The 17244-nt window shown below is 47.8% G+C and overlaps 2 protein-coding genes across 2 annotated transcripts in view; one reads left to right on the top strand and one right to left on the bottom strand.

Moving 5' to 3' along the window:
* PI4KA (phosphatidylinositol 4-kinase alpha) overlaps nucleotides 1-17244 on the bottom strand; it is a 158134-nt gene that overhangs the window by 70343 nt on the left and 70547 nt on the right. The window contains exon 19 of the mRNA XM_004386190.3: nucleotides 16919-16969. Within this exon, the coding sequence (XP_004386247.1) occupies nucleotides 16919-16969 (51 nt within the window). The remainder of the gene's footprint in view (nucleotides 1-16918; nucleotides 16970-17244) is intronic.
* SERPIND1 (serpin family D member 1) lies at nucleotides 2967-12674 on the top strand. Its single transcript, XM_004386191.3, has 4 exons — nucleotides 2967-3967; nucleotides 7627-7900; nucleotides 10308-10452; nucleotides 11390-12674. The coding sequence occupies exons 1-4, from the start codon at nucleotides 3085-3087 to the stop codon at nucleotides 11579-11581; spliced, it is 1494 nt and encodes a 497-aa protein (XP_004386248.1). The 5' UTR covers nucleotides 2967-3084; the 3' UTR covers nucleotides 11582-12674.

The following is a 17244-nucleotide window of genomic DNA, read 5'->3' as shown; positions in this document are numbered from 1 at the left end:
TGTCTGTTGGCCATTTGAATGTCTTCTTTGGTGAAGTGTCTGTTCATTTCCTTTGCCCATTTTTTAATAGGATTATTTGTCTTTTTGTTGTAGAGGTATTGGATTTTGAGAAGGATACTTTTAAGTGCCATCTATCAAGGAGATTTCCACCAAGTTGCTCTTCTAACTTTTTAAATGTATTGACATTAACACCCAGGCCCAGTGCTATTTAGAAGCTGGACCTAATTCTATTTGGCAGCCAAACACAGCACAAATTATTCACAGGTGCAGACTGTGAGGTACCACAGTGCTGAGTACTGGGAGGGTGGGTGGGAAATGACAACATACACTTAAAATTAGAAACTCAAGGTTTCCCCTCTCAAAAATGTGAAATTCAGAAATCTCTAAGTCATGACTGACAGACCCTTTAAGCTGATTGTTTTAGTAGTTCTGTAGGACGAAGACCCAAGGAGGGAGCCTGAAAGCATGGAAGCCAGCCAGGAAGCGACTCTCAGAACAGGGGTCTATCTAAAGCAAGGCCGTCAATCATGTAATCCTTGAGTAAGGGAGTATCCCATGCTACCCTGTGAACAAGGCAACACTAGACTCTGAGGGGCTGGGAGTCCAGCCAGCTTGGCTTGAATCTAGCCACTGCCACTTTTAGTGATGTAAGACTTGGTTTCCTGGTATGTAAAATGGTGAGGGCCAACAGGCAGTCCCTGATGGAGCATGAGAAAAGTGAGGTACAAAACTCAAATTCTAGTAAAAAGACCAGACTTAATGATCTGACTGAGACTGGAGGGACCCCGGAAGACGCGGCCTCCGGACTCTCTGTTAGCCCAGAACCGAAACCATTCCCGAAGCCAAGTCTTCAGACAAAGATTATACTGGACCATAAGACATAAAATGATACTCGTGAAGAGAGCGCTTCTTAGCTCAAGTAGATACATGAGACTAAATGTGCAGCTCCTGTCCGGAGGCAAGATGAGAAGGCAAAAAGGGACAGGAGCTGGCTGAACAGACACGGGAAATCTGGGGTGGAAAGGAGAGTGTGCTAGGGTCACATAACGATGTGTGTATAAATTTTTGTATGAGAAACTAACTTGAACTGTAAACTTTCACTTAAAGCACAATAAAAAAATAATAAAGTGGCGAGGGCAAAACTGGGAGAATTCGTTATATTACACAAAGTGCAACAGTCACTGCTCTTATTAACATCTACAAATCTTAAACAGAATTTCAAGGGGGGTATCGAGACAGTTAGGTGGTGCAACTTTGGTTAATGTGCTCGTCTACTAACCAAAAGGTTGGAGGTTCGTGTCCACCCAGAGGTACCAGGAAGAAAATCAGCCTTTGAAAACCCTATGGAGCACAGTTCTACTTGAACACACATGGGGTCATCACGAGTCGGAGTTGACTCAACAACAACAGGTATCCATGTAGTTAGCCCTATCTTCCAGCCCTAACAAGTTCAAATATTTGCTTAACAGAAGCCAGTAACTCTTATCTGGCCTAGACTAGAGGCAGATATTCTGGTCCTCATATATCTACAGAGTAGGAAATGATCATAGAAATACAACCCACTTAGCAAAACAAAATGCTTCCTTCCGGAGTGATCAGAAGTCACACTGGGATCATGCACTACCTGCCTGGGTCAGCATTACAAACACTAACACTAAGTGTCCTGGCAAAACACAGATGCATCAAAGTATACCTCATCTACCCAAGATACAGTTAATAACCTGGACATAAGCAGAGGAAAAACTCATTTGGCAGTGAAAACTGATTTGACAACAAGTCAAATCCTTCCTCTTGGCTCAGGCAGGGGATTGACAGATAAATACAGGTTTGTCACAAGGTCTATGTATTAAAAACTTGCTTTGTTTACATAAATGAAGGGAGTGATGTTTAGGCTTTTAATAAGAACTTTCTGACATCCCCCTCACACAGACCTCAGACACTGGGTGAGAAGATTTCTAACATCATGTTAGAAGTGGCAGAATAGAAAAGATTTAGCTCCTCCTGACAACAGTGGGCATGACTGCCTAACGAACACAAAGAAGAAAAAGTGTACCAGCAGCACAAAGTTACCTAACAGCCACGGGGCAGCCAGGAAGGAGAGAGGCCGCCAACCACATCTTGCCAGGCTGCAGGGTAAACCTGTATTACAGATAAGCACAAAACAAACGCAAATAAAATAAACCTGAGTGACTATTCAAATTTAAATTACCTTTAGAATATCTGTTTCCAGGAAGCAGGGCACAGTACACATTTTCAACCTCTCCATCCCAAAGAGGGAGTGGTTTGGGTCTTCCAGGCAGGACTCAGTGGAGATTCCTCCGGGCCCTGCTCTCCAGTACTGCTCCCTCGCCCCACCTCCAGACGCACCCTAGCCCTCCTCCACAGTGAGGTTTCGGGGCCCTCCCAGCCCACTCCCCACCATGAGGAGGAGGGGCCGCCCACCTGCCCTTCTGTGCTCACATGCTCTGGTGGCTTGACGGTGAGAACCCTCACTCTACTGAGTGTCTCTCCCAGCCGGCTAGGGAGTCCCACACCGTGGAGAGACTTTCGTGCCTCTAGTGCCCAGGCATGTTGTTTGGAGCTAAACCCAAAAACCAGTTGCTGTGAAGTCGACTCCGACTCATGGTGACCCTACATGTGTCAGAGTAGCACTGTGTTCCATAGGGTTTTCAATGGCTGATTGTTTGGAAGTAGATCACCAGGCCTTTCCTCTGAGGCGCCTCTGACTAGACTGGAAACTTTCGGTTAGCAGTTCATTGCATTAACTGTTTATACCACGCAGGGGTTCAGAGACCCTTAATGTTGAGTGAATGAATGAAAAGAAAACTCTGCCCACCTCCCACAACTGAACCCCTGGCCACCAGATAGTTACAGTTTTGCAGACCTTTAAAGCAGAGATTCTCACCTAGGGGCCCAGAGATTCTTCAAGGGGGTTACGAAGCCCCCACACAGGGTTAGGTATGTGTTGAATGTTACCAGCTTCTTTTAAAGGCTGTGATCCTGAAATGGCTGGGATCTGGCGCTGGTCTCTGTTGCCACCTCTCACTGTGTGTGGTTCTCCCTCTCAACTGCAGCTCTGCCAAAATGAAACACCTGCTTCCTTCACTTGTCATCTCTCTCATCATAACATCTGCATGTGGGGGGAACATGGGCCTGGGGGAACAGCCTGGAGAAGGCAGAGAGCGCTCCAAGCCTGAAAATCCACAGTGGGAACAGCTAACCAATAAAACCCTGGGCCTGCCCCTCCTCCCCGCTGACTTCCACAAGGAGAACACAGTCACCAATGTCTGGATCCAGGAGGGGGAGGAGGATGACGACTACCTGGATCTGGATAAGATACTCAGCGAGGATGATGACTACATCGATATCATTGACGCGGTCTCACCCATGGACTCAGGGGCGAGTGCCGGCAACATCCTCCAGCTCTTCCAAGGCAAGAGTCGGATCCAGCGCCTGAACATCCTCAATGCGAAATTCGCCTTCAACCTTTACCGAGCCCTGAAGGAGCAGGCTGGCACCTCTGAGAACATCTTCATAGCGCCTGTTGGCATTTCTACCGCAATGAGCATGATCTCTTTGGGCCTGAAGGGGGAAACTCACCAACAAGTACACTCGATTTTGCATTTTAAGGACTTCGTCAATGCTAGCACCAAGTACGAGATGCTGACTGTCCACAATCTCTTCCGCAAGCTCACTCATCGCCTCTTCAGGAGAAACTTTGGTTACACGCTACGGTCAGTCAATGACCTTTACATCCAGAAGCAATTCCCCATCCTGGAGGACTTCAAAACCAAAATAAAAGAGTATTACTTTGCGGAGACCCAGCCAGCTAACTTCTCCGACCCTGCTTTCACAGCGAAAACCAACAACCACATTCTGAAGCTCACCAAGGGCCTCATCAAAGATGCTCTGGAGAATATAGACCCAGCTACACAGATGATGATTCTAAACTGCCTCTACTTTAAAGGTAAGAAATGGCCTTACGTTCCCCAAAGCAAAACCACAACATACTCTTTTAGTACGTAGGTGGCTTGAATGCCAGGAACCGTATTTATCCATAAAACCAAGCACATGGTCACTTCAAAGGCCAGGGACAGCGAGGGCCATGATGAGGGGACACTGGCGGCTGACATTTACTGAGCCCTTACTCCACGCTTGAAGCTCACTTCATCCTCACACCAACTGTGCGAGGGTGTCACTACTGTCAGTGTCCCCAAGGCACAAAACAAGTAAAGGGACACTCTAAGGGCACACAGCTGGTGAGTAGTGGGGCCAAGTGGGGACCCAGGCAAGCCATCTCCAGCATGTGAACTTTTAACCACTTTGTCAAAGTAGAAGAAATAATGCAAAAACCTGTTAGCATTTGGCCAAATGGATTTGAGTTTTTTTCTTTTCCTTTCCCCATTTTCAATAAGCAAAAACGTAGACAAAAGGGTGAAGAATGTGTCTGAAAATCGTTTAGCTTGAGTAGCTGATGTTAACACCTACAGACCTCTTTCGGGTACTTTTTCAATAATGGGCAGGTAGGGGTGGGAAAATAAACAAATGTTCTCACACTATTCTGGGCCAGGTATGAGGGCACTTTTAGGGAGGTTACCCACCTCTGAAAAGGACTACTGGAATCCTAGGAATAAATGGGTATGGGTTTGTAAAGACGAAGCCTTTCTTGAGAAAAGCCCTCACTGGGACCTAAGCCAGAAGAAAGCTCCATTTCACTCCACAAGCCTAGAATTCTGGAAGGCAGACACAAGGTATGGGTGTGCATCAGAACCAGTCACCGTAACACACAACTGTTTCTCCTCTTCGCCACCAAGACCTATGAGGTAGCAGCTACGGTCAGTCCCTGAGGACTCTGGGGACCAACAGTTCCCTGGCTAGTTAGTTCCAGTGCAGTTTTACAGCAGCAGCCCAGAGGTGTAAAGGCCAGAGACCTTTTCACTGACTTCTGCTTTGGGGAAGTGGGGTCAGAGCCACTCATAACTGGTAAACACACCTGCTCAGTGCCCAAGCTGAAGGCTTCCCACCAGGTATATCAGGCAGGCATTCCACCAGGTGGGAAAATTTGGGCTGAAGAAGCCAGGACACAGGAGTGGCCTGGAGTGGTGAGATCAGAACCCAGTGCTCCCCCATCCTCAATCTCCAGGCAGGGTAGAACCACAGCCTGAGTCTCTAACAGGCTTGTGAGGCAGACAGACACACGATATACATATGATGAACATAAAATAAACTAGCTGCCATCAAGTCAACTCCAACTTGACCCTATGTGTATAAGAGTAAACTGTGCTCCACAGGCACATTTCCGTGGCTGTAGATCACCAAGTCTTTCTTCCAAGGTGCCTCAGGGTGAGCACGAACCTCCAACCTTTTGGTTAGCAGCTGAGCGTTTTAACCATTTGTGTCATCCAGGGACTCTATGACGAGCATATACACATCCTTTTTGTTACTGGTTATAAGTGCAAGTTTTAGAATTAAGCAAACCTGAATCTAAATCTTTGATTCACCATTTCTTATTCATGTGACCTCAAGGTGAGTTGCTTAATTTCTCTGTGACTCAGTTTTCTCAACTTGGTCATGGAGATGGTAGCACCACCCTGAGGGGGCTGCAGTGAAGACTACAAGAGACAATAGTGCAATGGTTAGTGAAGTGTATGGCATACGGTGAGAGTTTAAAGAACTTGAGTGAGACCAGATTAGTGTAATAGGTGCAAACGGTTAAGCGTGTGGCTGCTAACCAAAAGGCTAGCAGTTCGAGTCTACCCAGAGGCACCTCGGAAGAAAGGTCTGGTGATCTACTTCTGAAAAATCACCCACTGAAAACCCTACGGAGTGCAGTTCTACTCAAACACACATGGGGTCGCCATGAGTCAGAGTCGGCTCGATCTAACTGGTAGTGATTTCAATATGATATTAAGTACACATGATATTTCTAGTGATGTTTATTTTACTTCTATGAGCAATTAATCTCTGCATAGGAATGTCTTCTGAGCAGGCCAGTGAAAGACATTTTGGCAGCACCAAACTTCTCAGTCCCAGAAATCTGTCGGGTGCCCCTAAATACATCTAACAGCCTTCATGTTAATCCTGCCAGGTGTTCGTTCAAGGGCAGGCAGAAGAAAACAGCAGCAAGCAGCCCCGCCAGCAAAGGGCTGGAGAAACAACTAGGCACGGTCAGTTTATAATCTCCTGACCACAGGAACTAGTACCACTTAACTTAGTGCCAGTAATCAGAAGTGGTCAACTGCTAGTAACACCCAATCTTTCACAGATGCTTGTCAAAGGAGAGGAGAGTCTAAAAGTGTTCATTTAATCTCTAGCTCCCAAATCTCTGTTACTAATTTGATTTTAATTTCAAATGTTATAACCACCTTGTAAACCACAATAAAAAGAAGTTGAGCCTCAGGAGGAAGTCAGAGGACAGAATCCCAGAAGACACAGGACAACTCCATCAGAACTAGGTAGAACAATGATTCTCAATCAAGGGCAACTCTTCTCCCGGGGAAAATGTCTGGAAACATTTTTGGTTGTTACAACTCTGGGGCTTCGGGGGCAGCACTGCTGGTATCTAGATGCTAAACATCCTACAATGTACAGGACAGCCCTCCACAACAGAGAATTATCTAGTCCAAATGTCCACAGTGCTGTGGTTGAGAAACCATGGGTGAGGAACAACAGCTGGAGGCAGAAACTCAGGGAGACAGCAGCCCAGCACAGCCACAGGCAGGCGAGGCCACTGGGGAACTCAAACCTCCTCGCAAGGAACCCCCTGCTCATCTCATACCAATTGCTCTACCCACCGGCTGGGAACTTTGAACAAGCTACTTCATTTCGTTGAGCCTGTTTCCTCATCTGTAAAATGGAGACAGTAATAAAAAGTACCTACTTCAGATAGTTGCTTGGAGGAAAAATGAGGTATTACAGGAACAGCAGTCATCTCTCATTCTTAATTACTAGTCTCTTAGACACTATTTTCAATCCTATGGGGGACAGTTCTACTCTGTCCAATAGGATTGTTATGAGTCGGAATCAACTCGACAGCAGGATTTTTTTTTTTTTTGGTTTGTTTGTTTGTTTTAGACACTATTTTCAGAGCTAAAATAGATCTTCACTTATTCCTAGATACACAGCATTGTATCCGAATCTAGAGTAAAGATCTTGATGGCAACCATCACCAATGTGTCCTGTGGGTCACTACAGGGTCACAGAGCGTGAGAAATGAAAACCATCACATAGGGAGAAAATGAGCTCAAAGCTGCACATTTTACAAATGAAGTAGAGATCCAGGCTAGTGAAGTGTCTACCAGAGCCAAATAACTAGTGAGTATGGGAATCTAACCCAGAGTCCACCCCAGGCTAACCACTCTACCATTGCTGTGAGCTGGCATTCTCACCTTCTGGGAATCCTCTAAGATAGTGGTTCTCAAAGTGTGGTCCCTGGATCAGCATCAGAGTCACCAGGGAGATTCTCAGCTGCCCCAGACCCGCTGCATGAGACTTGGTGGTGGGGGTGGGGGGGTGTTGCAGTCTGCATTTGAACAAGCCTCTGGGGATTCTAGTGCTCACTCAAGGGCAAGAACTAGCGCTCTAAAATGGCACTGTAACAAAAGTCTGCTTCTGGCGAATTCACAGGCTCCTGGGTGAACAAGTTCCCAGTGGAAATGACTCACAACCACAACTTCCGGCTGAATGAGCGGGAAGTGGTCAAGGTGCCCATGATGCAGACCAAGGGGAACTTCCTGGCAGCGAGTGACCAGGAGCTGGACTGCGAAGTCCTCCAGCTGGAGTACGTGGGGGGCATTGGCATGCTCATTGTGGTCCCCCACAAGCTGTCAGGCATGAAGACCCTAGAAGCACAGCTGGCACCCCAGGTGGTGGAGCGGTGGCAGAAGAGCATGACAAACAGGTACTATGGGCTGGAGGTGTGACTTCTGATCTGGGGGGTGGGGGGACAGGAATGCTGGGACTTGGTGATTTTAAGAAAAGGGGAGGAGTGTGCATAAATATCCAAGAATGGCCAGACCGGCAGTCTCTTAATTCGGCAAAATTTCTTGCTTGGTGAGGGATGATCAGAGAGCTTTTGTAAGAAATACATCTGCTCTCCAAAATGAGTTTCAAAAGTTAGGGACAGGTGACTTAGACTTTCCTTAGAGACAATGCAGCTCTGTCACATGCTTGCTTTGTGCTCTAAGCAAAGGCTTCATCTCCTGCAAAATGGGGACAATCCCACTACTTCCCAGGGTTGCTCTGAGAAGTAAACAGTGTGAGCAATGTCGAACACCCCTCACAGTACCTGGAACCTAGCAGATGTTCAACAAAGATTAGCCTTCCCCTTCCCATGACCAAGAAATCCCAAGGTCCTCTTAACCCATTAAGAGAATCCATAATTTTCCTCTATTACTTCTTACTCCATCGTTGAAACTACAGGTTTAAAAAAACACACTAAGGTTAATTATTGGAACAAAGTCCCTGGAAGGTGCAAATGGTTTGCACTTGGCTACTAACCGAAAGGTTTGTGGCTTGAACCCACTCAGTGGTGCCTCAAAAGAAAGGTCTGGCAATCTACTTCCGTAAGATCACAGCCACTGAAAACTCTATGGAGCACAGGTGTACTCTGACACACATGAGGTCACTATGAATCGGAGCTGACTTGATGATGACAGGTTTGGTTGTGGTTATTATCGGATGATGGCAGAAAGAACGGAGAAGTCTTCTTTCTGTTACAAGATACTGGCTGCTGTCGTCAGTTGGCCATCAAGTCAATTCTAACTCATGGTGACTGCATGGGTGCATAACAGAACTATGCTACCTAGGGTTTTCAAGGCTGTGACCTTTTGGAAGCAGACTGCCAGACCTGTCTTCCCAGGTGCCTCTGGGTGAGTTACAACCACCAACCTTTCAGGGATCAGTCGGGCACTTAATCGTTTGTACTACCCAGGGCCTTGGGATATAGGCTAGGCCCATATTAGGGAGAGAATCTGGGTCTCCTTATAAAACAAGAATACAAAGAAATGCAGCATACTGAGAAGCAGGCTCTTACAGGAAGCTCTTTGCTCAGGTAGCCAGTTAGTCATAAAGCCCCGCTGATTCTCCTTAAAAATGTCCCTTCTGTAACTGCCTCTCTTTCCTAATCTCACTGCCCCATGGCCATGGCCTTGATCCAGAAGAGGCTTAATCAGCCTGCCCATTCTATCCCTCAGTCTCCTTGCCCCTTAGATATCAGATTTCTGATCCCAAGACTCCAGTCCCTCCACCTTCTTCTCTAAGCTCTCTGTTTGGACCTCTCCCTGCAGGGCAGTCTGGGCACAGCTGGGATCAATCTGCTTCTCCCCCCTTCTAACTTCCTCCCCTGCTCTGCACAGCCTGCACTCCCACCAGACCCTCAGGCCAGCTCCCTTCAGCTAGCCTCACTCAGCAGCAAGCCCACCCCACCTTCCAAACCTTGGCCAACCTCAGGCCACAGGACATCCCTCCTCCACAGGGCATCCCTCCTCCACAGGGCTTCCCCCTGGATGAGACCAATTCTAGTTATTCAGTCTTCTTAATGTAGCCTCTTTGCATTTTCACTGTTTCTCATTTGTGAGTCTTGGGGCCAAACAGAAAGCAAGCTCTTACTTCTCTCTCTCACCCCTCAAGAGTCGGGTGCAGCTTCACAGGCACCACAGCTGCTGTTGTCAATTAGGAACTGACTAAGCTGAGGCCAAGCAGAGCATTGAGCACCATGTGGATATGGAGGACTGTTTTTTCCGTACACTGACCTTAATTAACGAAGATGCCTGAAACCAGGGAACCAAATGACAGAACCCTTTTAGATACCTTTGCAAACATAAACTCTGTATAAACCACAAAAAGTTCTACTGCTGGCCTTGCAGACAGGGAACAAATGACACAGCACCAGGAGGTGACCACACAGCAATCACGTATCCCAGTGTTATGGAACTGGACTTACAAAAGGACGATCTTTCAAGAATCCTTGTTGACAGCATGGGTTAAGGATTTTAACAAGTGCTGTGTCAATTCTGTAGTCCTGTTGGCTTAGTGGTTAAGAGCTCGGCTGCTCACCAAAAGGTCGGCAACTCATATCCACTAGCCCCCCTTGGAAACCCTTTGGGGCAGTTCTACTCTGTCCTATAGAGTAGCTATGAGTCGTAATCGACTCGAAGGCAACGGGTTTTCATGGGTGTCAATTCTGGGGTAAATGCAACCCAGAGGGGTCAACTGCGGACATTTAAAGATAAAACCATTAGTTCTTTCGTAACTTGTGAAATTTCCTGTGGTTGAATAACACTGGGCCCCCCTTTCTTATATTCCAGAACAAGAGAGGTGCTTCTGCCGAAATTCAAGCTGGAGAAGAATTACAATCTGGTAGAGGCTCTGAAGTCAATCGGGATCATAGCGCTCTTTGACAAAAATAGCAACCTCTCAGGAATCTCCCAAGATAAGATCACCATCGACCTGGTAATCTCTCCCTCAGCTCCCTCTGCCCCTCCCCACACACCCAGCCTGCTCCCACGTGTACTTGCCTCTCGGGCCCCACTGCAGCTTGAGCTTGCAGGGCAGTGGGCTAGGTGCTGCCTCACTGGGCCTGGCTGGTGCACAGCATGTCACTCCCATGGGAGCATGCCTCGTTCCACAGAGGGTGGCCGGGGGACACTGTGCCTGCCTGGCAGGCCAATCCAGGTGCGTAAGAGGCGGGGAAGTCACGAGGCACAGCCCTGGGGCAGCCCCTGTCCTGCTGACATGAGAAAGAGCAGACACATGTGTGCTCCCTCTGTGACACATGCCCTCTCAGCTGCATCATGACCGAACCTTCAGATAAACATGAAGAAACCACACTCCAGGTACATTTAACCAACACGCACTCAATGAGAGAGCAAGCACCTGTCCAAATCATACAGCAGGTCCAGGCCCCCTTCTCACGGACATGGGCCCCAGAGAGTGAGAATGAGATGGAGACAGACCAGGCCCCCTTCTCAAGGACAGGCACCCCAGAGAGAATGAGATGGGGACCAGGCATCCTTCTCATGGACATGCACCCGAGAAAGTGAGAATCAGATGGGGACAGACCAGGCCCCCTTCTCATGGACGTGCACCCCAGAAAGTGAGATTGGAGGGTGGGTCCCTTGTCTCGGTTCCACAGGCCTCTTGTGCTGCGCAAGCTGCAAGAAGTGAATGTGATTCTAGAGTTTAAACACAAGTATTTTTGCACAACACGGCCTCCACATACAATTATCGTACTTGACAGGCACCTAGACACTTTCAAGGGTACTTCTGACCAGTTGTGAGTTTTGCTTTACTTGTGATCTTTAGACCCTTTCACTCAATGAGGCGAGCCTGACTAGATACTGTAAGCCATCCTATGGAGTCTGACAACTCTCCATTCCGTCCACAACAGTTCAAGCACCAAGGCATCATCATGGTGAATGAAGAGGGCACCGAGGCAGCTGCTGTGACCACAGTGGGCTTCATGCCACTGTCCACCCAGGTCCGTTTCACTGTCGACCGCCCCTTTCTGTTCCTGGTTTACGAGCACCGAACCAGCTGTCTGCTCTTCATGGGGAGAGTCACCAACCCTGTCAAGTCCTAAAGGTGGAGCTCTGGGCAGCTGCAGCATTTTACTGGCCAGGCACGCTGTGATTGTGTGTCCATTCTAACACGACAATGGAGATGTCTGGCATTGTGACACTTGTGATTTATGCTACCAATCTGAAATCGAGGCCAAAAGGAGAGAGGAAATTCACTAGCGACTGAGAAGTTCATGGGAATCAATACTGCGTAGTGAACAGCACCGTAAGTTGATAGAAGTCAACGTAACCAGGTGTTACCTAGAGGGTCTCAGCAAGAGGGTGAGCTCTTGCCTCCACACTTACAGAGTGTGTTCTTGGGCACCTCCTTCCCTGGCATTCCCTGTTCCTCAGCCGGGGCTCCCCATCTGAACACGGAACACAGAACTGAGTTGCAGGACTCATTCCTCAGCTCTCTCAAGTATGGTACACAATCAGCACCATTTCTGATACACAGGAAAGGAGGCCTGTGACATACACAGGATGCCTAGGGCATAAAGGCTTAATCCTCTCTGGACTCGGCCTTCCAAACTGATGCACAATGTCATCTGTGCCTCTTGCTGTCACCTCACAGCTGCCCAAAGGAGAGGGTATACACATAGCCATGTTTTTTCCCCCTTAGAGATAAATAAATATAACCACTTCTACCACGTATCTGTTACAATTCTATTTTTGAAGCTCAAGTAATGAACAAAAGTCAAATTGAAAACAGGTGAAATCCGCAGGAATGCTAGAGGTTGGCATTTCTACACATGGACCAATGTGCTCCAGGCTTGCTTTCAGGACTACAGTGTCTAGTGTTCTGTGAAGCACTCGGTCCAGTGTAGCTATAGATAGGGTTCAGAACTCCGTGTGGTACACGTGGGATTCCAGAAGCAAGTGCCGCACTCTGCACAGGGCACACCCAACCTATTTTACGTACCTTGGACACAGTACAACAGAGTGAGACCCAGGTGTGGCACTGTAGTGAAGTGGCTTTAGATAAGGTAGACTGTCTTAGGCTTGGTTCTCTAGATAAGCAAAACCAGTAAAGCGTACAAATAGAGAGATTGTAGAGGCTGGAATGTCCCAAGTCAGTGGAACAGAATAGAGGCTTCTCTCAATTCATGTAGCTGCAGGGGCCGGTGAATCCAAGATCAGTAGGTTGGAGAGCAGGGCTCTTGCTCACAGGCTGTGAAGATCGACAAATCCCAAGATCAGCAGATAAGATGACAGCTCAAGTCCCAAGAACTGGAGGTCAGACAAACAGGAGGTAGCCACAGGATCCAGAACAAGCAAAAAGCCAGAACGTCTGCTTATATATGGATGCAGGCCACACCCTCAAGGCAGCTCCCTTTCAACTGATTGGCTACTCACAGTAGATTCCATCATGGGAGTGATCAAAAATAAACACCCAGAATCATGGCCCAGCCAAGCTGACACACAATCTTAACCATCACATAGGTGATATCTGAAGAATGTGTTTCTGGATTGTTTACTCCCTGGGTCAGACAAATGAGTTCACAATTCAAGGGTGCAACGATTCTCCTGTGATGGGGCTGATGGACAGTGATGGCAACAGCCCCCACAAGCTGTGCATGTGCACGTCATCTAAGTCTAACCCTCGGCCCTGCAGGGAGGCCTCTCTATTCTGCAGATGAGGAAAGCACAGTTTGGAAAGGCTCAGCAACCTGCCAAGAGGCGGCTGCAGCGAGTAGGGAGTCAGGATTAGTGCTGGTTGGCCTGACTCCAGTGCCTGTGCCACTGGCAGTGAATGCTTCTGACTGATGACACCAATGCCAGCAATGGTGGCAGCAGCGGGAAGAGCCGTGTGCTCCTACCTGACCTTGTGCTGGCACCAGGGAGAGTGTGCCCGCAGATCACCTCACCGAGCACACACGTCAACCCTCTGAGTTAGGCACTGTCCTCATGGCCTTTTTACTTTAAAAGCTCACAGAAGGGATATGATTAGCCCAAGGCCCCAAATTCAGCATGTAACTGGGCATGAATTCCAGCCCAGGCCAGTGGCACCTAGAGTCTGAGCTTTGGCTGCTAACTATCTCCCTGCTCCCTTCCTCACTTCTTGTACTCTGTGCCCAGTATTCTACTGAAAACTGACCAGAACAGGCTAAGGCCAAACCTTTCCCTGCCACATCCTCTTGGCCTTTTAGTGAAACCTTATGTTGCTGACGCCCCATTCCTTGAATTCACTCTCTGATTCACTGCAAGAACGCTGTTTTTTGCTGGTGCTTGTCCTATATTTCTAACTACACATTCTTGCCTTGCTGCTGGTTCGTCTTCTTCTTCTCATTCCTCAACGTTGTTTTCTCAAAAACTCTGCCTTTATGCCTTTGCCATGTCTGTCCCCTACCAAAGAAGGCCACAGTCTCATTTCCACTGTCTACTCTGTCAGTCCCTGCTAGGGCCAGGCCAGGCTCCACCACGACCCCTGGACTGGTCAGAAACACTCCAATTTTCCATGCTTTTTGTTCATCTACATCCACTTGGAATGCGCTTTGACCTTCTGTCACAGAAGATGCCTGCCCATTCTTCAAGGCAGTAGAATACCAAGAGCGCAAATTCTGAACCAGGCTGCCTGGGTTCGAGTCCTGACTCCAACACTTCCTGGCTGGGGGACTTTGGGGCAAGTTACTTCTCGGTGCCTCCGTTTCCTCATCTGTAAAACAGGGATAGTAACAACACCTTCCTCTCAGAATAGTTGTAAGGATTCCATGAATTTCTATCTGGTGCGCAGACAGAACTTAGCCCAGGGGCTGCTAACTGGGGGTCCCTACAGGGGCTTCCCCAATGAACTTCCTCAAGTTAAATGCAAAACCCTGCGAACATACACATTTCCACGAAGAGAGTATGCACAGCTTCCGAAGGGGGCCATGACCTGAAACATGTTAGTGCCCAACCTCATTTCACAGGCACCGGGAGCATAAGTAACCTGCCCAAGGTCACAACAGCAACTGGTAGCACAGGTGAACCAGCTCTAAGTGAAGTCTACAATCGTTTCCCAAGCAGGAGGCACATCTCATTAAATCACAACATTAAGACAGTAGAGCAGCTAGGTCTCTGAGTGTTAGGCACATTTCAAATGCTTCACTAATTAATGGGCTAGATGCCAACAAGCAATTTCATCAATGAGATTCAGAAGTAGTATTATTCACAAAGCTGAAGGACAAAGATCTCCAAGTCTAAGCGTGGAGGAACCTCAGGGTCATCTAATCAGCTGCCTGGCAGTTCCTCCATGTTCCCAAGGCCACGCTGACGTGTGAGCTGCTGGTTTAGGACCAAACCCAGGCCCCTGCCCCAATCCACTGGTACTTCCACCAAACAGAGTAATTCAAGACATTCTGTCATCAAAAGATCAAAAACAGAGTATCTTTTTCTTAAAAAAAAAAAAAAAAAAAAAAAACGCAATGCATGAAAGAAAACCATGTTTAAAATTAGTTTCTCCAGAAGGTGCAAGGGTAACCACAAGGCAAATGCAAGAGCCCATGTTCTCTGTGCTCCTTGTTGAGCAATAAAGTCAAATATTTGTTACCTACCCCATAATATAACCATTAACTTCTGTTAAAAACACAGTACTTGGTCTATTCATGTAAAAGGTCACAGCAGTGGAGAAAACATGAGTGTTTTAAGTGAGTGTGTTGACCTGTCACATGTAACAGGCCGACAACAGTCATGCCTACAGTGACTGGTGCCACTCTGCCCTAGGTCCTGTGCGGGGCACGTCATGGACATCAGCTCTATCTTTACAAGAAACTCCGCTGGCAGAGCAGGATCAGAGAGGTGAAGACGCTCACATGGGGTTGCACAGCAGACCCAGGATTCCAACTCCAGCCCATGCAACTGTAAACCTGTTGCTCTCAACTACACCAGCCATTGCTCCCAAACATGTGTAAAGGCGCCCCCGTAGATTTCCTCTGTGCATTTATTAACCTCCATACGACAATTGCTAAACATCCTTGAAAGCTCACAGGAATAAGGGTCCTAGAATTATGGCGTTCAAAGATCCTGGAACTCACTGATTTGAGTGTCACCCCAAACACCTGCCCTCTCAGTCCTAAAACTGCTCTCCGGGAAAGCCGACCACTGGCCTGTTCTCCCTCCAGAAGGTGGCCCCGCTCAGCAGGCCCAGAGAATACCAGGGGACTCATGTCCCTTACCTTCCCCTCCAGGTTCCTTGTACAACGGCACTTCTAAAACACAACAGTATACTAGTCAAGATTCACGATAAAGTAAAAAAATTATGTCTCTAAAAATTATCCACTAAAGGGTGTTGATGAAAAACACCTTTGTAGAGAGAGTCCCAGAAAACCTCAAATTATTCAAGGGCCATGGGAGTACACCTGGTTACAGATACAAAGGTGGCAAGGTTCCCAGGGGAACGCAAAGAGGCCATCACACTGCAAGCCCACCCACTTTGTTTCCTCAAGGCGCTCGCAAGCCTCCCAGCCACCCATGATGACGACAGCTGTCTCAATGAATTCGTCCTCCTGAACCAACCAACTTACTTGGGGAAGGATGGGGAGAAAAGGACAGCAGACAGGCAGAAGGATGGCGGCCGGGAGCAGAATATTCCGTAAGATACAATATGTGACAGGTTATTATTAAAGATAGATAATAATAAACCAGTCTATCCTGGCCAACTAAAACTGGACACACATGTACATGCTAAAGACTCAAATCGGTGAGGCTAGGGTGGGTGGGAAGGGAACCGGGAAGTAGAAGCAAGGCAAGAAGGAAGAGATGGGTGAGGTGGAAGTGAGTGAATAATGGATGGGAACAAACACCAGAACACAGAGGCCCTGGACTTAGGACTGGGAATGACTGAAAAATGGAACAACTTCTATAGAGGTCACCTGGGAAGAGCTCGGCCAGGCTGAAAACAGGACAAGACGGGGAGGGGCTCCCCATCACTGCTCATGGCGGCAGGAGGCAGAGCTGCACTGGGAGCCATGGTAGACAGGGCTGGGCCCGCAAGTATGCCCAGTCCATGCCATTCCAGTAACCCCCCCAGGAGACTGTGGGCTGCAGCTCCAAGCCTGAACCCCAACAACGGGGCCTGGAAGCCTCATCTCACCGGAAGAGGAAGGGGAAGGGGTGGAAGCAGGCCCAGCACAGGATGAAAGGATGAAAGTCGGGATCAGGGATGGCCTAGGAGCCAAGAAAGAAGGGAAGGAAAGCAAGCTCCCTGGTCAATGAACTGTGGGGTTCAGGGAGGCGGCAGAGAGAGTAGAGAAGCAGGGTGGCTACAGCCAGCACACACCCACAGGACTGTCACAGAAGAGACTGCTGCATGTCACCAAGCAACAGTCATAATGTGAGCACAGTATCTGGAGTTTTAGATGATTCAATCCATGAATACTCACCACAGCTATTACAGGAATGAGCACTCCCAAGTTCCCCGCGCTGCTGGAGGCCTAGAAAAGAACAGTCAACGTCACTAAAGAGCACGTACTTCTTTTGTTAAAAAGCCAAAACACAGTGTTAGGTAAAGCTAGAATTCCTTAACCTAAAAGACACCATGAGGGATATATACAGAGAGAGATGTATAAAGACACATAGTTTTTACAGCAAAAAAAAAAAAAAAAAACACCAGAAACAACTTAAGGTCAAAGAGTAGGATGGTTACATAAACCTTGGTACTTCTGCATAATTAAATATCACGTGGCTGTTAAAAAGACAAGTTTCTGAA

This window comes from Trichechus manatus, unplaced genomic scaffold, assembly GCF_000243295.1.
Source record: "Trichechus manatus latirostris isolate Lorelei unplaced genomic scaffold, TriManLat1.0 scaffold00157, whole genome shotgun sequence".
NCBI lineage: Eukaryota > Metazoa > Chordata > Mammalia > Sirenia > Trichechidae > Trichechus > Trichechus manatus.
This window is presented reverse-complemented; position numbering and strand designations above follow the sequence as displayed.